This window comes from Paramisgurnus dabryanus, chromosome 12, assembly GCF_030506205.2.
Source record: "Paramisgurnus dabryanus chromosome 12, PD_genome_1.1, whole genome shotgun sequence".
Classification (NCBI taxonomy): Eukaryota; Metazoa; Chordata; class Actinopteri; order Cypriniformes; family Cobitidae; genus Paramisgurnus; species Paramisgurnus dabryanus.
This window is the reverse complement of record NC_133348.1, coordinates 21,699,596-21,724,166: the sequence shown is the minus strand read 5'-3', so window position 1 is coordinate 21,724,166 and position 24,571 is coordinate 21,699,596. Positions and strand designations below refer to the sequence as shown.

Below are 24,571 nucleotides of genomic sequence, written 5' to 3'. Positions count from 1 at the left end.
AAGGTTAGCGTAATCTTGCCGTTGTTTTAAATAGGCTACACACGAATGATTGCTGGCTGACATCAAAATAAATGTGCCTGTCTTATCAAAAATCATGTGTCAAATTTATTTTTGTTTATATCTTTAATATTGATTGAATAAGGTAACGTCAAAGATTAAAATCATAATGAAATGAATGACTAAAATCAGACTTTGATGCTCATTATCTCAAAATTTGATTTTGAAACTGTAGTATGGTTATTACAGACTGGGTCACATATAAAAAAATGTTTTGTCAAAATTGTGCTGCTTTTTCTCACATATTTACACATTTGTATCCATTTATAATTAAACTATTGTTAGAAAAGGGCTGGATGAATGAATACAGTGTGGATACCTGTCTATTATAGACAGATATATAAACAATATCCACTTCAAGTATATAGACAAAATAGTATTGAAATATTTTCCTGCAAATTTAATTTTTAGCAAGTGTTACAACTAACCCCCTGCCTGTTACAATGAACCCCACCTATGGGGTAAGTTGTAACGTTTGCACTTCTGTCACATTTGGTGTAATTGTCCAAGAATGGTAAGTACTAGAAACAAGCTTCAGTCATTTGTAGCAGAGATGTGTGTTGTTTGTGTAAAAATATAATAAAAAAAAAAAAAAATTAATGATTGAGCCAAAACCAAAAAGCGTTAGGTTGTGCCCCGCTCTCCCCTACATGTAAATATTTTGTACTGTAAATATATATAAAAACTTTTATTTATGTGAGTGGATGCAGTTGCTAAGGACTTTTTTAGACAACTTGGTGATTTTCTCAATATTTAGGTTTTTTTGCATCCTCAGATTCCAGATTTTCAAACAGTTGTATCTTGGCCAAATATTGTCCTATCCTAACAATCCATACATCAATGGAAAGCTGTTTTATTCAGATGATGAATGATGTCACATATAGATAAATGAATGGATAAATATGGACAAATGGATATTTATATTGATATAAAAATATATGGGTGGATGGATAAAAGTATTTATTTATACATACATTTATCCATCCATCCATCCATCTACTACTGTATTAAATGGCTATAGGGTCTATTTACCCATCAATACATATTGTATGTTTATCCATCTTTATTTATTAAAGCTTTTGTGGTTATCAGAAATAACTATATCTAATAAATAATATCTTATTTTTGCTAACCACAGAAGCTTTGATGATATTAGATACATCAAGGACGGTACAAGTTGCCTGCCTCTACATGTGATCTGCGTCACTGTTTACCCATTTAAGTTTTATTATACGACTCACTTAGCAAAACTTTATATTCTCAGATATAGGTGCGCAGACATAGTATCTCTACCTGACTGTTTATCTGCAGTAGTTATGCCAGTAAGGCCTTGTTCTTCTTGCTGTTCCTCATTATCCAGGATCATAGAAACTCTCTGTACACTCTTAATACTGCCGCTGCACTCTGACATCAGCTGGACCTGTAGATCACACACACACACACACACACACACACACACACACACACACACACACACACACACACACACACACACAATTACATTCAGCCTTTAATATCCACGGTTGGTATGGAAAGAAGGGTTTAACGTTATATACTCACATAGCCTTGTTTATATGGTGTGCTGGTGTCTGAAGATGAGGAGGTCTCTATTTTGGGCCAATTTTGTCCTGTGAGTGACAGACAGGGAGATTAAGAGAAAGATTACTTTACATACTGTACTGTAAAATTACTCAAAACTTCATTATTTCAAGACGTAAATTGAATCCACAATCACCATGCTTTTCCAATTGAAACCGTAAAGAAACCCTTTAAAGGGGACATATCATGAAAATATGACTTTTTCCATGTTTAAGTGCTATAATTTGGTCCTCAGTGCTTCTACTAACCTAGAAAATGTGAAAAAAAACAACCCAGTAAAACGTTGTTTTGATAAACCATTCTCTGCATGTGAAAAAAAGTGTCATTGAAATTTGGCATCCCTTGTGATGTCAGAAGGGGATCTTATTATAATAATACCATCCTTTGATCTGCACTATCCAACCATGGCACTGCCATTTAGTGCAGAGAGAGAGAGAGAGAGAGAGAGAGAGAGAGAGAGAGAGAGAGAGAGAGAGAGAGAGAGAGAGAGAGAGAGAGAGAGAGAGAGAGAGAGGCTGTTTACACTTGGCATTAACATGCGTTTTCGTCGATTGGATCACAAGTGGACAACGTTAAAGGGGGCATATTATAGGGCTAAAAAGCACATTACTTTGTGTATTTGGTGTAATTCAATGTGTTCATGTGGTTTATGGTTAAAAAAATCTTTATCTTCCACATACCATAAATTTTTTAGCACCTCTAAGTCCCGCCCATCTGAAACAGGTCGTTTGGTACAAAGCTCATCGTTGTGAGAAAGCGCGGTGTCAACGGATTGGCCAGCTATCCAGTGCGTTGTGATTGGCCAAATACCTCAGTAACGTAATCGGAAATATGACGCTCCTTGCCAAGTTTTGGAAGATGAGCTCCCAAACCAATAGTGAAAGCCACGAGATACTATTGTATTTACTACTACCTTATCAACATGAGCCTGAATCTGACCAAGAAAACACGGATGGCTAAGCTAATCGATCAACTTTACCAGCGCGATGTGAGCAGAACGTAACAGATGGTAAGGTAAGGATACTAAAACATAAACCATGTTTGCATTTGTGAACGTAGAAACAACAAACAAGCACTAATCTGCACTTCTCAAATCTCGTGTTTGGATCATCATTAGGAAATGCATTAAAACACAGGCACGTCTCTGCACCAAACTCGTCTTTGAATCGTCAGTGAGGAAATGTATTAAATATGAAAACATCGGCTACTAACAGGATGTCAGTGTAGTTGCAAAGTTACAATTGCTCCACTTTTTAGACGAAGCCTTTGTGTACATCCAGCGGTTGTCCTCCGCAATGTTTAGAAAGTAATCCTCCTAAAAATGTGCAGCACACAATCGAACATTTGGGCTGTACTGTTCTGACACAGTGTTGTAAATAAAACCTAACCACTGGTTTCTTAATATTTACTCTATTGGAATGCCAACCAAAGTAGTTTTGCAACGAAACACAGCGTCTGCTCAACATGGCGGAAAAAACAATACTACAGCGTGATTGAAAGTTACACCCTCTATCTTTGCGTATATATGAGGGCGGTGTTATGAAAATGTTCAAACCAGTATGACGTCAAACTGCATGGGCGTGTTAAACGAGCCATTTAGGTGGGCGTGGATGAGGCTTCACCTTTAAAAGAATATCTCTTTGGATTTGAAACTTAAATTTTTGCAACTTTACAGATCTTTTATGTGCACAGACTAGGGATGGCGAAAACGAAAAATTTTCTTGACCGGCTACCGAGCCTCATTAGCCGGTTGAAACCGGTTAACCGATAGGCCTATTAGTTTAAAATATGCTATGCTATTTAAAATAACAGCCATTTCGAGCCGCGCCTGCAATTTCGCAACTCGCATCTCTCTGCGCTCTGCCTTCGGCTCACACACACACAGACCTCACAACACTTTTTAAATCCCCTACAGCGCGAAACATAAGTCCCGCAAACGCGGCGCCGTGCTTAGTTTCGAAATAGTTAAGGTACTAGGTGATCGCGTTGAACTTGAAAATAAAGGCGTTTGTGAAGCTCATTTGAAAATTGCCGCGGCTCATTTAAGAAAATGACAGCTCAGAAGAGACTGCGCTTTAGTTTGGGGTAGTAATAATAAAGACATAGTATGATCATCATCACCTTTTCTGTTACCACTGAAATATAGATGTAATGTATTTCCAAATCTAAACCCATCTTATGCGGAATGTTGCCTAATAGACTGCAACACGATAAAACCAATGGATTAAACAGGCACCTTCAGAATGTGTAAAAGACGCACCGGCCAAAGCAGGTCTCGCACTGTGTTTGTTCTAGAACAAATGCAGCAAAGATATTTAATGCTAATGTATGAGGCATATAGGCCTACGCTGAGTTTTATTTATCTATGATGAGGTGCGTTCTAATTAACAATGCAATGCAAGTGAACGCGCCGTGCCGGACCGGTAATTATATACTCTGCTATATTTGCTTTTTATTTATTAAATACATGCATTTGGTTGATGAAACATTTATTAAAATTAAGATACAATTTATACAAAACGAAATTCACTTTAAAGAAATGCTTTCTACAAAGCAAAACTTAATAAAGTGGTAAAAATCATGGCTGAGGATTTACAGAAACAAAACTTACTCTGCACTTTACTGTTAGCCTAAAAGACATAAATGTTAATAATTTGGAACACAACCAGGAGAGACTATAATTTTAATTATTTTATTGCTGTATTTTATTTACTATTCGAATAAAGGAATTTATCAAAAAATAGCCTGTAGTATTTACTTTTCGCAAACCTTGTGAGCATGCGAAACCAAAAGCAGTGACCTCGCGCCAAATGTTTTTTTATTGGTTTATAAAGTACAAACAGACCAGTTATGAAAAACTGAGTGTGAGGGATTTGTTCACTTCACACAAAAAGATCTTGGAAAGAAAGAGATGACTAACTGTAGTAGGGTTTAGTCCACTGTCTATAATAGCCTAATTTACAGATCCCTTTTTTTAACCGACAACCGACAACTTTGACCTGTTAACGTTGACACGGTCAACCATCGGTCAAACGGTCATCGGTTAACATCCCTAGCACAGACATCATTAAACACTCTAAAAACAAAGGAAAACATGCAATCTGACAATTTGACCCCTTTAATGCCAGGTGTAAACGGTGTTCAAAACGTTTTGAACGCGTCCACTTTCGACCACTTTCAACCACATCCAGAGGTAGTCAAAACCACTTTCGATCGGATCGCTTTGGAGTTGCGGAACGCATATGTGGTTGAATGTGTTCGAACAGCCACACGCGACCGCCTTCTCTCCGCCCTTTTGTCTAATCTGAGATACTAAACACAAGTTTTACGTCTTTTCTGACTTCTGGCGTGAACATACGGTGAACAGCGCTATTTTTAGCCTTTCATTGATAAAACTAAAGCGTCTGATCTCCGTAGTTTCGTTTTGAAAGCGTGTGAAAGTTGCACGATCCTATTTCATCAATTGTGCTGAAAATTCAGAGAAAGCTCTAACATACACACGTACAAAACTCTGTCCAGCAGTTTACTTGCTAAACAACCAGCAGACTCCGACATAATATTAGTTTGCGTCCATATAAACTCATAATTACTCCCGCTCGCGTTTGAATGACAGCAGAGAGACTCGCCCACCGTCTCACGGACCGTCCCCTCAGAGTATTCAGGACAGAAGCGGTCGAAAGTGGACAAAAGGACGGATTTAAATACCAGGTGTAAACGTAATGTCTCTCTCTCGTCCACTTGTGATCCGATCGATGAAAACACATCTTAATACCAAGTGTAAACAGACCCAGAGAGAGAGAAATAATTGTCTTGTTTTGTGAAATGTCCCCTTTAAAACCAGAGTATCCCTGCTGGGTTTTCATTTTTATACACTAACATACTAATAGGACAAGCATAGGGTGCACATTTTAAATAAATGAATAGTAGTATTTTACACATGAGCAAGAAAGATGTGTAGGGGGATGAAGAGGTGCACCGAGCTCAAAGTTGTTTCCTTCCCTCCCTGGAAGCTGGACATGGCCGGCTCTCAGCTCCCCTTTAACCAACAAAGCCTCCCCACAGAACCAATGCTTTTAGGATAAGAACACATTGCAGAGCAGAGTGAGGAAAGGACGTTTAGATCCTTTGGTTTAAGTGAGCGAGAAAGAGTGGGACGGGGACCAAAAAGAAGGTATAATAAGCTTTTGCAGTCAATCCAAACTTATTATAGGAACATTTCGGGCTTTTGTGACCTCTACACAAAGAGGGAGAAAAGTGTAATGGCCGTTCTAGACATCAGGAGGTCTTAGTTCAAGATGTTGGTTAGATATTTAGACTTCCTGTCTAAGTGGGCACATCTTAGCCAGAACAAGTTAAGTGGATCAGATTTATGCCAAACCCAATGTTAAAAGTCTGGCTATGCAAGACTAGCTGAGACTCAGTAGGGATGCTGTCTGAGTCACAGCTTCGGTAATGGTAGGTCTCTTAATTTACCTGAAAGTGCAGAGAAGAAGGCAGCATCTTCATCCTCATCATGTGAAGAAGAGCCACCCACGTCTCCGGTGTGGTCCCACTCCAGAGGAATCGACTCCACGCTGATGGGGGTTTCACGACCAGAGCACTCCTGAGGTGGGGACAACAAGGACACGGAGGGCTGGCTGGAGGATAGTGTCTCACGGCTGGTACTCTGTGTGTCTACGGACCTCTCGACGTCCACGATCTCTGGTTGCTCTTGCAATACCTGCTACAAAGAGACAGGGAAACGTTGTCATTTCAGCTACTATAACACATTTTTAGCAGGAAGTATACTATGAACATTTTTAAAATTGAAGTTAAGAGTACCGGACGGAGGCTGGTGAGATGCTGGTGGAATCGGGCAACTCTGCCAAACACATCCTGACAGTATGTGTGGAGTTCCTCCAACTCATTTTCAATGACAACAGCATCTTGATAACAGCTTCTCTGAATCAGACCCTCTCCAAACACTATTAGTGCATCAATCCTGTTGGTGTTCAGACTGATCTCCTTCTTGAAACTCTGGAGAGCGAGACACTCAGGTTCAATTCAATTTAATCTAACAAGTAGAACTAGTAAGCAAAAAAATACCTCAAACTATAAGGCTTCTTATTTAAATAATGCATATACAAAGCTTGCTTTCTAACCTTTAGTCGTTTCATGGTCTCATGGAGGTCACGCTCAGAGAAGTGCTCCACATTTTTCATCTGAAGGTCTATCTCAGTAAGCCAGACCAGGAGGCTGTCACGGGTTCCTTCAAACTCATCTCTCTGGCTTATGAAATGCTGAATGACAGAGAAAAAAAAAATGTGTGAAAAATGACAAAATAATTAAGTTGTTTTTATATGTCTTTTGAAGTACCACTGTGGTGAAAATCAAGTTTTGTATTGTTGTTCATGTGGTGTTTTAATATGCTTTAAAGAACCACTTCACCCATTTGCATTAAGCTTTGTATATTTAGAACCCCAGTCATGTTTTTGAATGGTCGTGCATAATTTTCTCAGTTGCCGCTGAGACAGGATAAATACAGATTTCAGTGTTGCACTTCCTTCTTTTAATGATGTAAAAATCATCATTTTGCATCATCGAAAGCAGGAAGTCCAATATCTTTTTTGAGCGGGTGAGACTACAAACACCCCTTTTCTCGGTCAAATAGGCACCAAATTCTAAATGTATGTTACATTTCAACTACAAATATGACACACTTTCAATGAAGATTAATGTTTCAACGGGTGAAATGCTCCTTTAAGACAAGCCATGTGCAAATTCAACACCATTGCGAAGTATTTATACATAATATTTGAGCTTTCCAAAGACATCTCATTCCCGCAGTTTGAAATCGGCTTTGTTTGCAGCACATTTCTTTTTGCATTTCTAAATGTATTTTTTGAGCACATTTTTATAAAAATATTTTTGGTGGGTCATGAGATTATACCTGTCTAAGTGGATCATGAAATGAAAAGTTTGGGAACCACTGGTCTAAACTGTTAAAGGGATAGTTCACCCAAAAATGAAAATTCTGTTGTTACAAACCCATATAAATTTCTTTGTTCTGATGAACACAAAGAAAGATATTTTGAGAAATGTTCGTAATCAAACCATTCGTGGACCCCATTTACTTCCATAGTATTCGTTTTTCCTACTATGAAAGTGAATGGGGTCCACGAATGGTTTGATTACAAACATTTCTCAAAATGTCTTCCTTTATGTTCATCAGAGCGAAAAAATTTATACAGGTTTGTAACAACATGAGAGTGAGTAAATGATGACAGAATTTTCATTTTTGGGTGAACTATCCCTTTAACATCAGAGCTAAAAACTCATTTCGAAAACTACCGAAATTAGCATCTATTCACGAGTACGAAAAGGTGAAGGCGGGGACTCATTTGCATATTTATATATATATATATATATATATATATATATATATATATATATATATATATATATATATATATATATATATATATATATATATGGTCCGAACTGTCCAATTATGTAGAGGCGGAGACTAATTTGCATGAAGAAATTACTTTTACTGAAATTACTTTTTCATATGCTATTATGCTGATAAAACTATTGACTACATGGAGAGTTTAATACTATGTACTTAACAATATAAAATCTATTCACATTGTATTAAAGTACAATGTCAGAAAAAAGGTACAAAAAGGTACAAATCTGTACTTTTTCTGTCGCTGGGGTGGTACCCTGAAAGATACATTTTTGTAGCTTCATCGGTATACAACACATTGTAAATGTTGTACCTTTTGGGGTACAATATTATACCCTAAGGACCTATTGCGTACCTTAAGGAGCAATTTTAGGGGTACAAAACAGGAAACTGTAAATAGATCCTTACGGTACAGTTATGTATCCAAAAAGGTACAATATTGTATTATGTTTAGTATACCTGTAAAGGTACAAAATTGGACCCCAGGGTACCACCCAGGGACAGAAAAGGTACAGTTTTTTTCTAACAGTGTATACAATAAATTTACTCAAAGCAATTGACAAAAATAAGCAATACATTGAAGTGATTCATCATAAAGAGGCAATAATATGAGAAGGGCTCTACAATGAATACAGATGTAGAAAAACAGAAAATCCCAGAATGTAAATCGTAAAATGTCAGTTTACTCACTCTGAGTCTGCGCAGTATGGCAGCCGCTCTCTTCTGCAATGCGTCCCAGCGTTCATTACCCTGATCCACCATAGCTCTGAGTCTACCGGCGGCATCAGCGCAGTTTTCTCTGGCCAGACGTCTGTACTGGTTATTAATCATTTCCAGCTGTGTCAGATTATCCTGTACATGCTTTTGGAAACCCTAAAATAACAATCAAACATTTAAACATTACTATGACCACAAAATCAATTCGAGTACTGCAATTTTCCACTGAGCGTTTTTTGCCACAGACCTCATATTTCTTGAGCTCCTCTTTGGCCACGGCGTACGGCACATCAGACGAGTTAGGTTCGGCAGCAGTTTTCTCAGCCACATTCAGCCAGGCTTCGAAAGAAGAGTAATCTTCCTGAAACGTACACCACAATCTCCCTGTTTCCTCAATCCTGCAGATGCAAAGTAAGCACACAAGCTTTAGTACATTTCTGTAAACAAAGCCAATTTGTGATATCCCACATCTGATGTAGGTGACCAGGACGAAGCTGCGCACCAGATAATTTCAACACTGAACCGATTTTTGCCACGTCAGTAAGAAATCACTTTTTTGTCATCTTTGTTAAACAGCAGAAACAGTTAGCAGAAAATTTCAGATTCAAATGATTCTGTCTTCAGTGTGATTGGATAACTATTTCATGCCACAGAATGATATCTGTGAGGAGGGTTTGAATTTGAAGTTATCAAAAAAGTGGCAATGCCTTAGCTTCCTCTCAAGGGACATGGAGCAGATGTTTCTCCAGCGCTGGTCCAGGCTTTGTGTGGTCTGCCGGATGGAGTCATTCTCTTCATCGCCGCTACAGGCATCTTCATCATGCAGAAGCATATCACATAGTGTGAGCACGGATGCTACCCGCTCCGCATGATGCTCGATGTCACGCTGCAGGTCCTAAACAAAGAAAACATACACACATTTGAGATAAATACATATATTGCTTTTCCCCAGACATCACTTTTGGCCATTACTGTGTATTTTATCTAGTGACAAATGTTTTTTGACTTTGTAATCCTTAATATAATTTGTTTTTTTGATATCAGGCTTTTAATCTATCACTGACACAACATTGTTGCATTTTGCCTTTTTAAGCAAAGGCCTTTGAGTCAGGATTGCTTCAGTTTTCCTGACCTGCTGTTCCGTCAGTCTCTTCTGGATCTCGTCTCTGTGGCAGACATTGTAGTGAATAGGTTTGGCCAGATCAGCCTCAACACGGGTGAGCCAAGAACGAAGGTTGTTCATGTTCTTATCCAATTGCTGCACTGTCACAAGGGTCTCCGTCAGCTTTTTCACCCTTAGTGGAAAGAAGACAAGCTTATTCATTTCATGATCAAAAACCTTGACAATAGCTATTTTTCCTCTACATCTGGATATAACTCATATTTCAATAAATCAACCATGATGAGTAGTGGTGGCGGAGAACCTGTCCAAATCTACATACATTAACCCACCCTCACTGTGTATTTTATTCTGATGTTAAACAACTAAATGAGTAACACAATACAATCCTAGCCTTGGATGCAGACCAATGCGCAAATCATTCTTTACTTGGGTAAAAAAGTTTGTGTTGTTTGGCAGAAACGCAAAAATAATCCGTCATAGTTCACCGCAATACACTTGCAGCAAAAACACCAACGGAAACAGGTCAGATAACCTCAGGTCAGATGACACGAAAACACAGACAAAGGGTGTTCCGCATGGGCTTATCCTGAGCCCGTTAAAGTGTGACAGTGTGAAGCCTCTCATTATGTTGTTATGCAGTAAAGTGACCGTACAACCTCTCGAACCATGCGAACAGGAACACCTGCAGATGGTCAAATGGGATTATGGCGTGCCTGAGTACATATCATCTCCCTGGCCCCATTTGTGAATCTGTTTATAAGGACTAATGTGAGGTGACGGACCACTGCCCCCACCCCTCCATCCAACTGCAGCTACACAGAGGGACTTGTACAGACTGCAGAAGCCTGAACAGGCCACATGGCAAAGCCAGTGATACTAGTGAGGACCATGTTAATTCCCTGTACCATCACCATATGGCTGTTCAGAAGCACATCAGACTACCAATTGCAAAGACCCAAGGGATACAAAATATTTTCCTTCTTATGTTAGTTTCAGCGCCGACCGCGGACTCCCCTAGTGTTAGAGAGCTAAGAATTCTGCCTGTTTTTCTTAATATTTTGATAACTACATTTTATTTACTTGCAAATGTATTTAATCATTAAAATTTGGCTAGGTGGTTAATATCACATTTTTCTGGTGTGTGACAAACTGAAAACACATTTAATATCAGACTTAACATGGACTTTAATGCCTTAAATGTTAATGTTGTAACAATAAACAGGTCTACATGAAAAATTTATAAATCAGGGGAACCTTGAGTAAAAACCAGAAATGCTTTCAACGTAGTGCAAGCTTTGATCACTGTAGATGCAAAAGGTCAATCATTCATTAATCAAATGACACAAACCAACACATGCAAAATAGGAAAGGATCTACAAATAAACAAACAAACAAATCAAACAAAATCATCATATTTTGGTACAACAAGCCCGACATTGTTTAATGTGTTATTGTTTAATTCTCACCTGGCCTTAATTTGGTCGAACAGGTGCTGCCAGCGGTCGTTGACATCACGCAAGGCCCCATGGATCTCCGCCTCTTTAGCTTTGTCACTGGCCAATAGGAGTTGCTCTCCTAGCTGCTTGAGGTGGCTCTTGTTCTCACTGAAGAGGTTAATCTCCTCCACGCAGTCCTAAAAAGAGAGAGGTACAATGAGCACCGGTCTCCCCCTCCAAACCCTCTCGTGTGCTTTAGTCATTATCCATCCCAAACAAAATCAACTCGCTGCACGTTGTCTCTCAATGGGTCTGACAGGTGTCAAAACTATACCCTTCTCTCAGCATGACCTCTCTCTGTAAACCAAGCACTTTTCGGGTCTTTTTGTATTAAGGAGGAATAATTATTCACTCTATGGCTTAAATCTCTTTTACTGTCATTTCTGCAGCTTTTCATATGTCCCCCCTGTGCTTTTGATGGTTTACCTGTTTTGTTTAGCCTCCTCTGGTTTACTTTGATCAGCAGCTCTATGGATTTCCCCAGTAACTGCGCTATAGAGAGACAATAGCTGCTTTTCTGATGTGTGATCATTAGTGACATGGACCCAAACCATCTGTAACCTCAACAGTAAACTATGTGCTAATGACTGCATAGTGTTTGACTGATGGTGAGAGAGAATCTGCATATAGGAGGCCATTGTTGTGTAGGAACAAAGAAGTAAACAGATCAACGCAGGTTTATGCAGTACTGCCCTCAATACTACAGTATAGTACATGCAATAAGCCAGATTAGAATTAAACTACATTACTTGTCTTTGACAAATCATCTATAAAAACTAGTTGAATAATAGTTTCAAAAAATGCAAAGCATCTGCTGGGCTACAAACTACATTCTCCTGTATGTACAAAGTATGTCCACCAGTGTACGCGAACCCATGCGTATGCGTAAAAACTGAACTACACTGTTTTCAGTAGAAATATCTAAAAATTCTTAAATCAAGATGCTTTATCTTGATGAGCAAAATAACCTAAGAAAATAAGTCTAGTTTTTAGACAAAAATTAAAACAAGCAAAAATATCTGCCAATGGGGTGAGAAAAAAAATCTTGATAAAAGAATTAATTCAAGCTAAAAATGTTTACCCTATTGGCAGAAATGTTTGCTTATTTTAAGCACAAATATCACTTATATTGTATAACTTCTACTGAAAACAAGACAAAAATACTAAGTAAGAAAGTCATTTTTTTGCAGTGCAGATGTTTAATTGTATTGATGAAATTGATGTACTGATTTAACAGTAAAATTCAGTACATCTACTCATGTAAAGCTGCTTTGCAACAATTAACAATTGTGAAAAGCGCTATATAAATAAAATTGAATTGAAAGATTAATGATACTGCTTCACAAGAGGATGTGTCTGATCTATTTTTGGGTCAATTTTCATGGCACTCTACCTTTTTAAGCTTCTGTACCATTTCTTCAATTCTGAGATTTTCGCCCCTGTGTGCCACCTTCTTCTCCATCTGTGTGAGCCAATCACAGAGCTCCTTGTTTTTGTCATTGAAAATGTTCCAGGCATTTAGTCGATCAGCTATTTCCTGTTTGCGAAGGGACACCTACACGCAAGATGAAGAGGAAAGAGTTAAAATGCAATTCAGTATAACAAACAAAATGACAATTCCCATAAACTTGCTTTACATGTATAGTCTTCCTTTCTGCATCCTGTGGCATATTTTCAATTAAACAGTATTCCGATTCACGATTTAACATTTCCTTTGGTGTGTAAGTGTGTATTAGTACATGTTAACAATATGGAAAAGTTACAAACCCCAAAGTAAACAATGACGCAATGATCTCTGTTTAATTCCATTGGAAGGGGAATAAAACCTTTTCTTGCATTTCTGGCACTCTCTGTCCTCTTTGAAGTTTGAAAAGTGCTCTACCCAATTCAAATGTGTACGATTTTGTACTTTAAAAGCCATGCACAGTGCAAGGCATCCCAGCATGAGACTGAACTATCACAGAAGGCCCCAAAAGTCTCATATCTGAAAGGCTTTTAACAAAACACTTGTCTCATGCAGTGAGATTTATTACTGGATGAGGCCCTGTGTACACCTGGTAGTTCTCCCTCTCATGTTTAAACTGCTCGCCTAAAGACCATCCCCTCAAATGAATCAGGACAGAAGCGGGCAAAATTAGACAAAAGAGACGGATTAAAACTCCAGGTGTGAATGGGAATGAGTCTCTCTTGTCCACTTGTGATCCGATTGACCAAAACGCATGCTAATAAAACCAGGTGTAAATGCTCACAGTACTTTTAAGGCCCCTGCTTTCAGAGGGTTTGTCTATTAAGAATGTATTAACATCAAGACGCTCCGGGGTGCCTGGCCAACGCTTTGTAGTTTCCTTCTGCTCGTTTTTCTTTCAGATGGTAGCTGACATGCAGCCTTTTAAAAAGAACGACTGTATTTTCAACAGCACATTTGTCAACGAGGCCCATACGTTCTCCTTTCACCATTAATGTCACACAGAGCTGTGCGCGAATGTAGCCTTTCTTTAAAGCGACACAATAATTATCAAGCAGTAGGAACGCATGAAGGTATTGAGATTATTCATGGGCTTGTTGTTGGACACATTATTTAATAATTCCCATGAGCTCACAAGCCCAACTGACCTAAGCTTCCCTCCTCTCCACAAACACAATCACAAAAATACAAGATCTGCTCCTAGAAAGACACAGCAAGGCCTGGCTTTACCATCTGCCCTTTATTCCAGGGAACGGATCCACCTGCCACCTGTTAACCGCAGACACTGACACACATGCACATGCAGACTGACCTCAATAACTCTGACTTGGGTTCAAGCCAGAGTTTTAAATGGAGACACAACAACAAACTCACAGCGCAACTCTGAAACTGAAAAAACGGTTCACTAAACAAGGCTCTGGATGTAATCTGGTGAGGCGTCCATGGCTTGGATGTAAGCCATGCAATGATGTGTGATAAATGCAGCCGTTCTGTGTTAATTACTCCGGCTGTTTACAGTTACAAGAGCAGCTCCATCAAACGTCACAGCCAGGGCCATTCAGATACTTTACTTGGCTTGTACCATGTTTAGGAATAAACTTTAAAAAAGTTTTTAATACAATATAAGTACTGTGCCACCATCACCAGCTTTGTTGTTTAAGCTAAGGTTTAATGTCCGTTCATATTAATTTTTTCCTCTTTTTTTAAAGATACAAACAGAAAATATGAACAAAAACAAAATTAAAAACAAAATTTTCAGAACTAAATGTCTTCTTTAGGCATCAGTCAGTATTTTGTGTGACCTCTCTTGGCACGAAACAGATCTTGAGCTTTTTTGAGGAGACTGAATTCCTGAAGTCATTCGATTAGAATAAGAAATTAGGATTTAATTTTATTTAGGTTTAAGAGATCCTGCAGTTGCCTGCTATTGCTCAAGTGGAAGGATAGTTTACCCTAAATACTTGACACTTCAGCTTATACTTTTACACTGTTTTTAATACTACACTGCAAAAAATGATTTTCAAAAAAAACGTTTTCTTAGTATTTTTGTCCTGTTTTCAGTAAAAATATCTAAAAATTCTTCAATTAAAATGCTTTTTCTTGAAGAGCAAAACCACCAATAAAATAAGTCTAGTTTTTAGACCAAAAATATCACATTTAAGTGATTTTGTGCATAAAACAAGCAAACAAATCTGCCAATAATCTGCCAACATTTTTCTTAAACACTAAATAAAAAAAAAATTCAAGAAACTTTTGCTTACCCCATTGGTAGATTTTTTTTTGCTTGTTTTATGCACAAAATCACTTAAATGTGATATTTTTGGTCTAAAAACTAGACTTATTTTCTTGGGTCGTTTTGCTCATCAAGAAAAAGCATCTTTATTTCAGAATTTGTAGATATTTTTACTAAAAACAAGACAAAAATACTAAGAATTTTTTTCATGAAAATCATTTTTTGCAGTGTACATACACATTTTCTGTATTTCTGGTCGTATTCTAATAAAGAGACTGAGAAATGATTATACAAGATCACTATACAATTGCAAAAACAACAAATCTAATGGTAGCATGGTGGCCTAAGACTTTTGGACAGTACTGTACATAACATAAGTGGGGTATTTTTCAAAGTATTACGAACATGTCTATTGCAAAGAAAGGCAACCAGCAGCATTGCTGTTTTAGCAATACAGGAAATATGTACACAAAATGTAAAACAAGTATTCCTCGGGTCAGTATTTAGTGTGGCACTTAGCACATCTTGAACTTTTTTGAAGTAAAGAGGAGTCGTTAGATTAAATTTCAAATATAAGACTTTCATTTCATTTAATAGAGCCTGTTATTAATCAAGTGTAAGGGGAGTTCACATTAAATACTTGACACTTTAGCATGTAATTTTATTTCTGAGAATTTTAATAAAGAGACTGAGAAATAATTATATATGGTCAATACACCATTGCCAAAACAACAAATACAATGGTGGTATGGTGTCACTTTGCACAGTTCAGTACATTAAATAATTTGGTGTATAATGACAGGCACATTTGATTATTGTCCCTGGAAAATAATCTCTTAAGCAGTGCTAGTTTTATCTATTGTATCACTGTACTCAAACAAAATTAAATTATTCATTGTGTGTGGCAATAAAACTGACTGTACATTACCCTAGCATATTTGCTTTATCTCAAAAAGATAATTACCAAACCTAAATGTAATTTTCAAAGCCATGAGATTGTCAATGCAACCAACCACCGAAGTGTCAACTTCATTACTAAGCCCTTTCCTGAAAGACACATTATTGCCAGCATGTCCACAGACTTTATTGCACTTTCTAATATAAATGTAAACCTACATATGTACCAATTTTCCCTCTCTTTTTCTAAACCATGTGCCATTGTGAGTGCAGGCCAGGCCCCAGCGGTGAAAGTATTGTGTGTCTTTTCAATGCTGCCTGGACAACAGCCCCGTGCCTCTGTTTCCCTCCTACTCCCTCTCTCTCTCTCCCACCAAACACATGCACTCACCTTTAGGCACAGTTCTTCCCATTGACTGTGAAGTTCCTCCACCTGTCCCTGAAGCAAGGCTGTATCCGTTGGCAGCACGTACTGCGAAACGTCCGCCTTCATGTTGGTCAGATCTGTCAATCCTTCAGCCCAAATCTCCAGCGTGTCCTCAGCCTCCTGCATAACACGACGGGCAGCACAAAGTTAACCTCTCCTGCTCTGCCGCACACTACTCCTCTCTCTCCCTGTCATCCGTCCACTGGATTAAGGCTCGGGATGGGGGAGGGAAAACGGTGGAGAGGGGGACAGGGGGGAAAGAGGAGGGAGGGCGGTCGGGGGTGGGCAGGGAACCCATTAAAGGCCATTAAAGTGGTGGTGGGGTAAAGGCCAAACGTGTTAGAGACACTATATTTTCCTTTGTTTGAAAGTTTCACCCAATTTCTTTCTTATTAAATCTTAATCAACACATTCAACACTCACTCATCAGCATGTTAATAACTAAAACAATATGATTAAATCAACAGGTGCTTATACTGAACCAAAGCCTTTATATTTTAAGTTCATCAAGGAATAGGCAGATTGACAGATGAAATCACTTTTTATGGAGTAGAACTTCAAATCGTTTCTTACAATTGACCACAAACTACCCATGTAATAGCACAACATATCTGTGAACTGGCACATTTCAGCAAGCAAGTATCCAAAGATGATCAACGATATACAAAAGAAAAGCCAACATAACCCATATGCTCTGCACATGCTCCTTGTACATCATTCATTTAGCATGTGCTATTACTGTATCTAAATAAGAAAGCATCCTTGTGTTTAATGTTAGCTGATTATACGTTATTACTGTGGGTATCAAAAGTATATGATTATTAGTAAAATCGTTATATTAATGCATTCAATATTGCATAAAATAAAGAAATGTATACATTAGATATGCACCAATATTATTATTGAATATTATTGAAAATAAAATTTTCCAAATATTGTTCATTCATATAATGACCATTAATATTGAACATGATTAAACTGGGGCTGTTTCTTTAAATTTTTATACACATTCACTATACACTCAAATTCATTGCATTTTCCTGTACTCTTGATTTACAGGACATATCAGCCATGACTATTGGCAGTTTTTATAGCTGATAAAGGCACAAATTATTGGCCTACATATCTGTGCATCTCTAGTATATTAATATACTTATTTAACTCTTTCCCCTACAATTGATGAGCTATTTTGAAACCTGCCCATATTTGAGAGGTGATAAAAGAGAACAAATAAAGTTAGGATTAAATGGTTTTTTTTATTGCTGTTATTGTTTAATTAAAATCAAAGGGTCTGTTGTTTAATTTGATATATTGTATGGTTTGATATTTAAAGAAGAAAAACTTAAAGAAGGCTGGCAACTTTAAAAAAAAAATCAATAGGAAATGTAGAATAGCTGTATTAGCATTAGCTATTTACATCTTTATCTTTGTTTTAATTTATTTACAAGTTTAAATAAAAAATGCTTAGTATCAATGTGGCTGTGTCTGCTTTATGTCCTTAATGTGGTGTATGTGAGCAGCTATTTGAGATTGTGAGTAAGAAACTGAATAGTTTAGACATCACTGTCAGATGCTTATGATACCTGTAAAATCTGCTCGAGCTTCTTTACTTCTTCTATCTTCTCTGGCAGTGCATTTTTCAATTTTTCTTGAATCTCCTCTAGTTTGAGAGCTCTGTTAGCCAGTCCAGCTTCACATTGATTCCAAGTCTGTGAGAAACCAACAGAAAGTGATCATTATTTTTTATGTTCCATTGTGAAATGCATAATAACAGATGACACTGTTTAAAGCAACGTTACAGACTCAATAAAAGTTAGGCTTCCAATAACATGTGTTAAGAAGACAAAAATGTAATTATTTTGTATTTTTGCAAAGCATCTTCATAAATCATTTAACAGCATTTTAATATAATTTCACAATTTTTGAAGTTAAACTACTTTTTAGGTCGACATTTCTGGTGTGGTTTTACTGACATAATTCAAAGTGCTATACTGTCAACAGTTAACAACAAAGTTGAAATATAGTATATTGTAATAAGTTTCATTCCAACAAAAAGTTCAAAACAGTGCATATTTTATGTGCATTGCTTGGCCTCTTGTAATGTTTTCATGATTTTTAAGAGCCAACACTTTGCTGTGTGTATCTGTGTACAGTCCATCACTGTATTATCTTCGCTTAAATCTCAGATTAGTAAAGAGAAGGATTTCTTAGGGATATACCATCCCCCTACCTATTGAGACAACATGCACAAATAATGCAGGACATCACTTTCTAAGCACCACTCACTTTTGGCAGTCAACACTATGATGTCATCATTCCAAAGATCACAACTAAACTGAGCCTTTATTTCAATTTATTTGTGCACCAGATACAGTACAAAAAAACGCACCTCTGATTACTATCTGAAAGGTGTATTTAGACTTTAAGTAATCTCCTATGGAAAAAGGGACCAAATAACTCATCTTGCACTACACCAACCTTTTTACAAAAAGGCTCTCTAGAATGAAAATGTCTCTTTCCTTAATAGCACCTGCAACTAGCATTTAGCTTGTGCCTATACATAAATGAATCCTGTTTATATTTTTAAAGGACTGAACCCTTTAAAATGCCTCTCCCAAACTTGTGGTTTTAATAAGTTAAATGTAAGAGAGATAAAACTTTAAAGCTGCAATTCATTTGCTGAAATATCTGCATCTCTGTTTGAAATACAAAATTGCAGCCAAGTTACTTTTCATTCTCTACAGAAGTGTTTCCCAACCAGGGGGACAAAACAAACTTACAAATTGGCCTCAAGCTGACTTCAAATAAATCAAAATTAAACAAAAAGCACTAAGCTAAACAAAAATCAAGGCAATGTTTGGTTATTTATCTGTCTACTTCTATACTAAAGCTTCTGCCAAGCTGGGATATAGTTTATTTGTTAGAAATTGTGAGGGGTTTTCCATTGTTGCAATGGATGTTGCCGCCAGTGAAAACTTAAATTGCAAACATTTACAATACAATGGGTTTCATTCACTAATAACTGAGTGTAAAAGTTATAACCTTCCGTCATTGGCATAAAGCCTACTAATAAATGTTGAGCCAAAATTTCACAAAATACTCTCAAGACACACATTACAGGCAAAATAGATATTTTGAGATGCTTCCATTCGTGCACCCTCGAAAAAGAAGTCATCGACCGCCGCTGATTATAGCACCATAACATTTAAGAAAAAGTGCAGTATTTTCCGGACTATAAGTCGAATTTTTTTCCCATCAATTGGCTGGTGGTGCGTCTTATAGTCAGGTGCGCCTTTGTAAGTCAGCATGAAGTAATTTTGACATTTATGAGGCAAGACAACATTACCGTCTACAGCCGTGAGAGTCCACCATATGCTGCTCTTGTATTTATGTCATTCAGTGGATTCAGTGATGTGGAATGACTAGCGTTCATGCTCATTGGCTTGTTCTGTTCATTTAGCCTATTCAGCCTTCCAGGTATGTTCAGTATGCTATTGTGTATCATGTAAATAACTGATAATGTTGCGTTAACATAGGGACATCTATTCAGGCTGCTGTTCTGTGTGCTTTTGTTTAGTTGAATAACTTGCCTTTCTAGATTAAGTGTCTGTTCTTCGGCTTGAATTTTGTGAAATGATTTTCTAAATAAATGTGACGTATGGTCCACTGCGACTTATATATGTTATTTCGTCTTCATGACGCATTTTGAATGATGCGACTTATACTCCAAAGTGATTATAGTCCAGAAAATACAATAATACAAATTCTGCCACGGCCTCTGCAGTATCCACAGCAGCAAAAAAACACAATCTGGTTAAGTACCATCTGTATATAGGTTAAGTCAAATGTTACGTCAAAGTGACATTTCTAACGAAATCATACCTGACAGCTCAAATTATTGTTGTGAATTGGGGTAAACTCTCAGAAATAAAGGTACAAAAGTGGTCACTGGGACAGTACCCCGTTCAAAAGGTACATAAAGAGTGCATATTACAGTAGTACTTCAAAGGTACATATTGGTAGTTCAAAGATATATATTTTTACCAAAATGGTACATATTAGACCCTTTTTAAAGGGTACTGCCCCATGATTTTTTTGTACCTGCTCACTAACTGTTGGTTTGTTTCTTTTTAACCAAAAGAAGTTACAGAACAGATTGAAGCTTTAAGGTTTGCAAAGTCTTGAAGGCAAAAACATCCAGTCAAGTTTTTTTTTTACAGTTGTGAGACAGCTTGCGGCAGATGATCTGTGCAGACATCTACATTAACTGTGCATTGGCTTAGTTTTCAAAGACCTACTGTGTGATGTGGCGCAGCTGCCTCATTTATGGATTACAGACAGATTAATGTTGATCTCTCATGCTCAACATAAAACATTTGGTCAGAGAAATGCAGAGTATGTCGGGTATGTATGTCAGTGGCAGCCGAGCAAGACCACCATTGTAACTATTATTGCTCGCAAATGCAAACGAAAAAGACATGGTTTTGGTTGTTTTTGAGATTGAGGTCCTTATCGTATTTATTTTACATATATCAGGGGTTCTTAAAGTGGAGTCCGGGGACCCCTGGTGGTCCCCAATGTATAGCCAGGGGGTCTGTGAAATAATTTGTTATAACTGAAAGAAATAAGATAATAATATATTTACATTCAAGAACCACTTTAGTCTTGCTGGTGTTGATTTTATGAAAGCTTTTAAGATTTACATTTAAAAAATACAACCATTGAGTCAAATGTAATTTGGAAAAAACAACTCCACATAAGTTAAATCACTATGAAACAAGTGTAAAACAAGTGCATCCTCCTCCGAAATGTCAACCCTTTAATTTCACAGCCCGTTCAAAGCACTTACTGTATCTTGTTTATAAGAAATGGTTCACGTACATGAGTTACGGCATTTGCAAGAGTCTTCCTTTCCTTCACAAGGACACAGCTTCTCTCCCACATTTCTTTGAGGGCATCAAGTTCGGCCTGTATGCGTGCTTGTGTCTGCGCATCTGCTAGTGGATAAATCTGCCTGCATGTCTCTGAAGTCTGGTTATACAGATTTTCATGAAGATGCAGTTGCTCCTCAGCCCACTGTGGAAAATTAAACAACATTTATGTTGGATTAAGCTCTGCATCCCAATATGGACATAAAATATGACAGCCAATTTACCTCAAAGTCCTTTATAGTGCTTTGGAGCTGCTGTACGGTGCAAGGCACCAGTCCTGCAGGGGGCAGTAGTTCTTCAATGCGCTTGAGGAACTTTGAAAGTTTCTTCAAACCCAAATCATAGATCTGCCACTCTTTCATCTGCTTTTCCAGACGCTGGACCCTTTGCCGTGTTCCCTGCCAGTGCTCCTTTATTCCGATAAGAGTTGGGATCAGATGACTCCTGTAGGTCATGAAAAAAGTGTGTCAGTGCTTTTGAGAAGGAGTAGAAGAAAATCTTGACTTATTTACTCTAAAACATTAACTTATAAATTGTTATAGTCATTGAGGATCCTTATTAAGAAAACATCTTAAGAAAATATATATTTTTAAATAATAAACCTCAGCTTTAGCAATGATCTAAAAAAATAAAGCAAGCACTTTTGTATGGCTCTCTACAAGACATCCGCTCCTGCAGTGAAAATCCAGACATAATTTAAGCCCATGAAACATCTTGAATGTAACTGCGCAGGAGTTCCATCTGAAGCAGCACTTATCGGCTGAAAAGAAATATGATTTCGTGCTGTTTCCACTGTGGTAGCACACACAGTTTTATTTCCTGAAAGCAAGCCAGCTTGTTCCAGAGTTGAGCTCTTCCATACCACATAGCTCCAAGAGTTATGGACACAGCTGGAGTTTGTGGAAAATTTTTGCTGGATAACCTCCATTTTAATTACTTGTTAGGTGATGATTGCTTTCAGAAAGTTTATTACGCAACAATCTTTCATTTTTTAAAAACAGCGGCAGAGTCCTGTCAATATTATTGGGGTTGGAGGGAATAAGCTCACCTGTCTTCAATCTGACCAGTTTCCAGTAGTCGTAAAGCTTCAGTGATCATAGCATCCCATAGCTGCTGGGTCATCTGCATCTCCACTTTCAACCTCTGGAAGATTAATTATTAATATATATGAATAGTTCTGTAATAACCATTTCAAAAATGAATTTCACAGCATTTTATGAACAACAGATTTTTGATTTAGATGTCAAATATCTACTATTTATGGCATTTCCATGCACAAGAATGTTCTCAAAATTAACTGAAATTTGCATTCAAGTTTTAATTATGTATTATATGTATTAAAAATGCAATAACCAAAATGCTAGCTAAGCTGGATTTCATATAAACACATTATTTGGAACATCCACTGTAATGGAATATTTGAGAAGTTCAGATTCAAAACATCTTAGACACTTTTTCATGTAAATGAGTGTTTTTACCAGGCTCTTATGTTTATGTTCAGAAATTACACTTTAGTGGCAAAGAAGAGGTTATTAGTCAGTAATTGAAATGCCTTATTTTCACACTTCAGTGTCACTTTGGTAATTTCAATGGTTTTTAAAAAATGTTGCCAGCCAGCGCCAGCATTTTTTATTACGTTTTTTTTTAGCTTAATGCCTTCCAGAAAATGTTCTTCTTTAAATATATAAACATACAATATATCAAATGAAAGAAAAGACACTACTGCTTTCAAATAAAAACAAAAATGTTTCATCCTATCTTCATTTGTTCTCTTTTTGTCTCCACATTTTGAGCAAAAAGCTGAGATAATTGCATTTTTGTGAAGGACTTTTGTTAAGAGATCAAATTCAGTTTTTACTGTTTTGCCTTAGTGGACGCTTCAGTGTTTTATAAGTTGGGTAACAGCGCCACCTGGTGGATAACAGTGGAAATATGAATGCGGGAAAAACGTGTCACTGGCAGTGAAGCATTTTCTCTTAATTGCATTTTAACTCGTCAATGGCGGGGAAAGAGTTAACAAATTTTGTCTTTTGCTGCAAAAAGTGCATGTAAGCTTTTTTTGACCAAGCTCCACTTATTTGGACAAGACATCGCAAACAGTTGCAAAATCACTAAAGATGAAACTAGAAACAATGCAAATGATGAAAGTCAGAATGTAAAAATGACGAAACTGAACCACACATCAGGGGGCGCTGTGATCCACTTCACTGCCACATTTGGTTTGCATTCAGGCCCAAGTACTCACAAGGGACACGCTGTTGTTCTTTCACTTCATCTTCCATGCACTTAAATGCTAAAAATCGGAGTGTGGTTTAGTGGATTCTGTCAACAAAATGGTATCTCTGAATGGCCTGATGATGCCAAGATTAAGTGGTTTTGAAGCGAAGGTATTTGATGATCATATAATAGTACTAAGACCGTTTGATTCATTTTTTTTTTCATTTTTGGCGTGGTGTCGTTTAGCGGCTTTTGCATCTGAATTCCTAATTTATTTATATTAATCCATGCCGAAATGTAAGCCTAACCCTAACCCTAACTCCGTGTCGACTGTGTGATATGAAATTACTAAATATATATAACACAAAATAGTGACTGCACACTCACTTGCAAAAGAATTTTATTGTCACCAACGTTTCGGCATACAGCCTTCGTCTTTTTGATTCGCACCTCGGACGGAGTGCGTTTGTTCCTATTTTTTTATTATAAAATGACTAAATAGCACTAAAAGCCTGTAATCTTAAGGGAACCATTTTTAGTGCTATATAGGACCTATGAAGTAGCCTGGTTCTACCAGACTCTCGTACATTTCATTGTACCTGGCCTCTCTCCATTGAGAAACGTTTACTTCCTTGTAGGCGGGTTCTCTGTTAAAATTCAACACTATTGGATCTGCCCAGAGTCACTCAAGATCTGCCATAGGCAATCGCTAATGTGTGGTTGTGACGTATATCATGCACCGAAACCGGACGGACACAACAAGTCAGAATGACCAGACCAACAAAACTTAGCAAACGTTCTTGCTCCGGCTTTACTTCTGTATATTCGGCAGTTTTGCAACAACGGACCCAATAGCTTTCCTCATGTCTTTCTCTGCCGCCTTTACTGAACTACAACTCAAACGTCATCGTTCTCAGCCACTCCCTCTGTTTGCTGATTGGTCCTACAAAAATTTGATTTC

At 37.5% G+C, this 24,571-nt stretch overlaps 1 protein-coding gene across 4 annotated transcripts in view; it reads right to left on the bottom strand.

Moving 5' to 3' along the window:
* The window catches only part of syne2a (spectrin repeat containing, nuclear envelope 2a), a 132,118-nt gene that overhangs the window by 5,466 nt on the left and 102,081 nt on the right, over positions 1–24,571 (bottom strand). For 3 of the 4 annotated variants that reach the window (XM_065257168.1, XM_065257169.1, XM_065257170.1), the window contains exons 82-97: positions 22,442–22,536; positions 21,618–21,837; positions 21,344–21,538; positions 18,046–18,171; positions 16,427–16,582; positions 12,834–12,995; positions 11,411–11,577; positions 9,954–10,116; positions 9,529–9,716; positions 9,069–9,219; positions 8,795–8,977; positions 6,798–6,935; positions 6,478–6,672; positions 6,130–6,379; positions 1,618–1,685; positions 1,351–1,477 (exon numbers count right to left, since the gene is read on the bottom strand). In XM_065257168.1, the coding sequence (XP_065113240.1) occupies positions 1,351–1,477; positions 1,618–1,685; positions 6,130–6,379; positions 6,478–6,672; positions 6,798–6,935; positions 8,795–8,977; positions 9,069–9,219; positions 9,529–9,716; positions 9,954–10,116; positions 11,411–11,577; positions 12,834–12,995; positions 16,427–16,582; positions 18,046–18,171; positions 21,344–21,538; positions 21,618–21,837; positions 22,442–22,536 (2,584 nt within the window). The remainder of the gene's footprint in view (positions 1–1,350; positions 1,478–1,617; positions 1,686–6,129; positions 6,380–6,477; positions 6,673–6,797; positions 6,936–8,794; positions 8,978–9,068; positions 9,220–9,528; positions 9,717–9,953; positions 10,117–11,410; positions 11,578–12,833; positions 12,996–16,426; positions 16,583–18,045; positions 18,172–21,343; positions 21,539–21,617; positions 21,838–22,441; positions 22,537–24,571) is intronic. The other variant, XM_065257171.1, reaches the window with a different exon arrangement.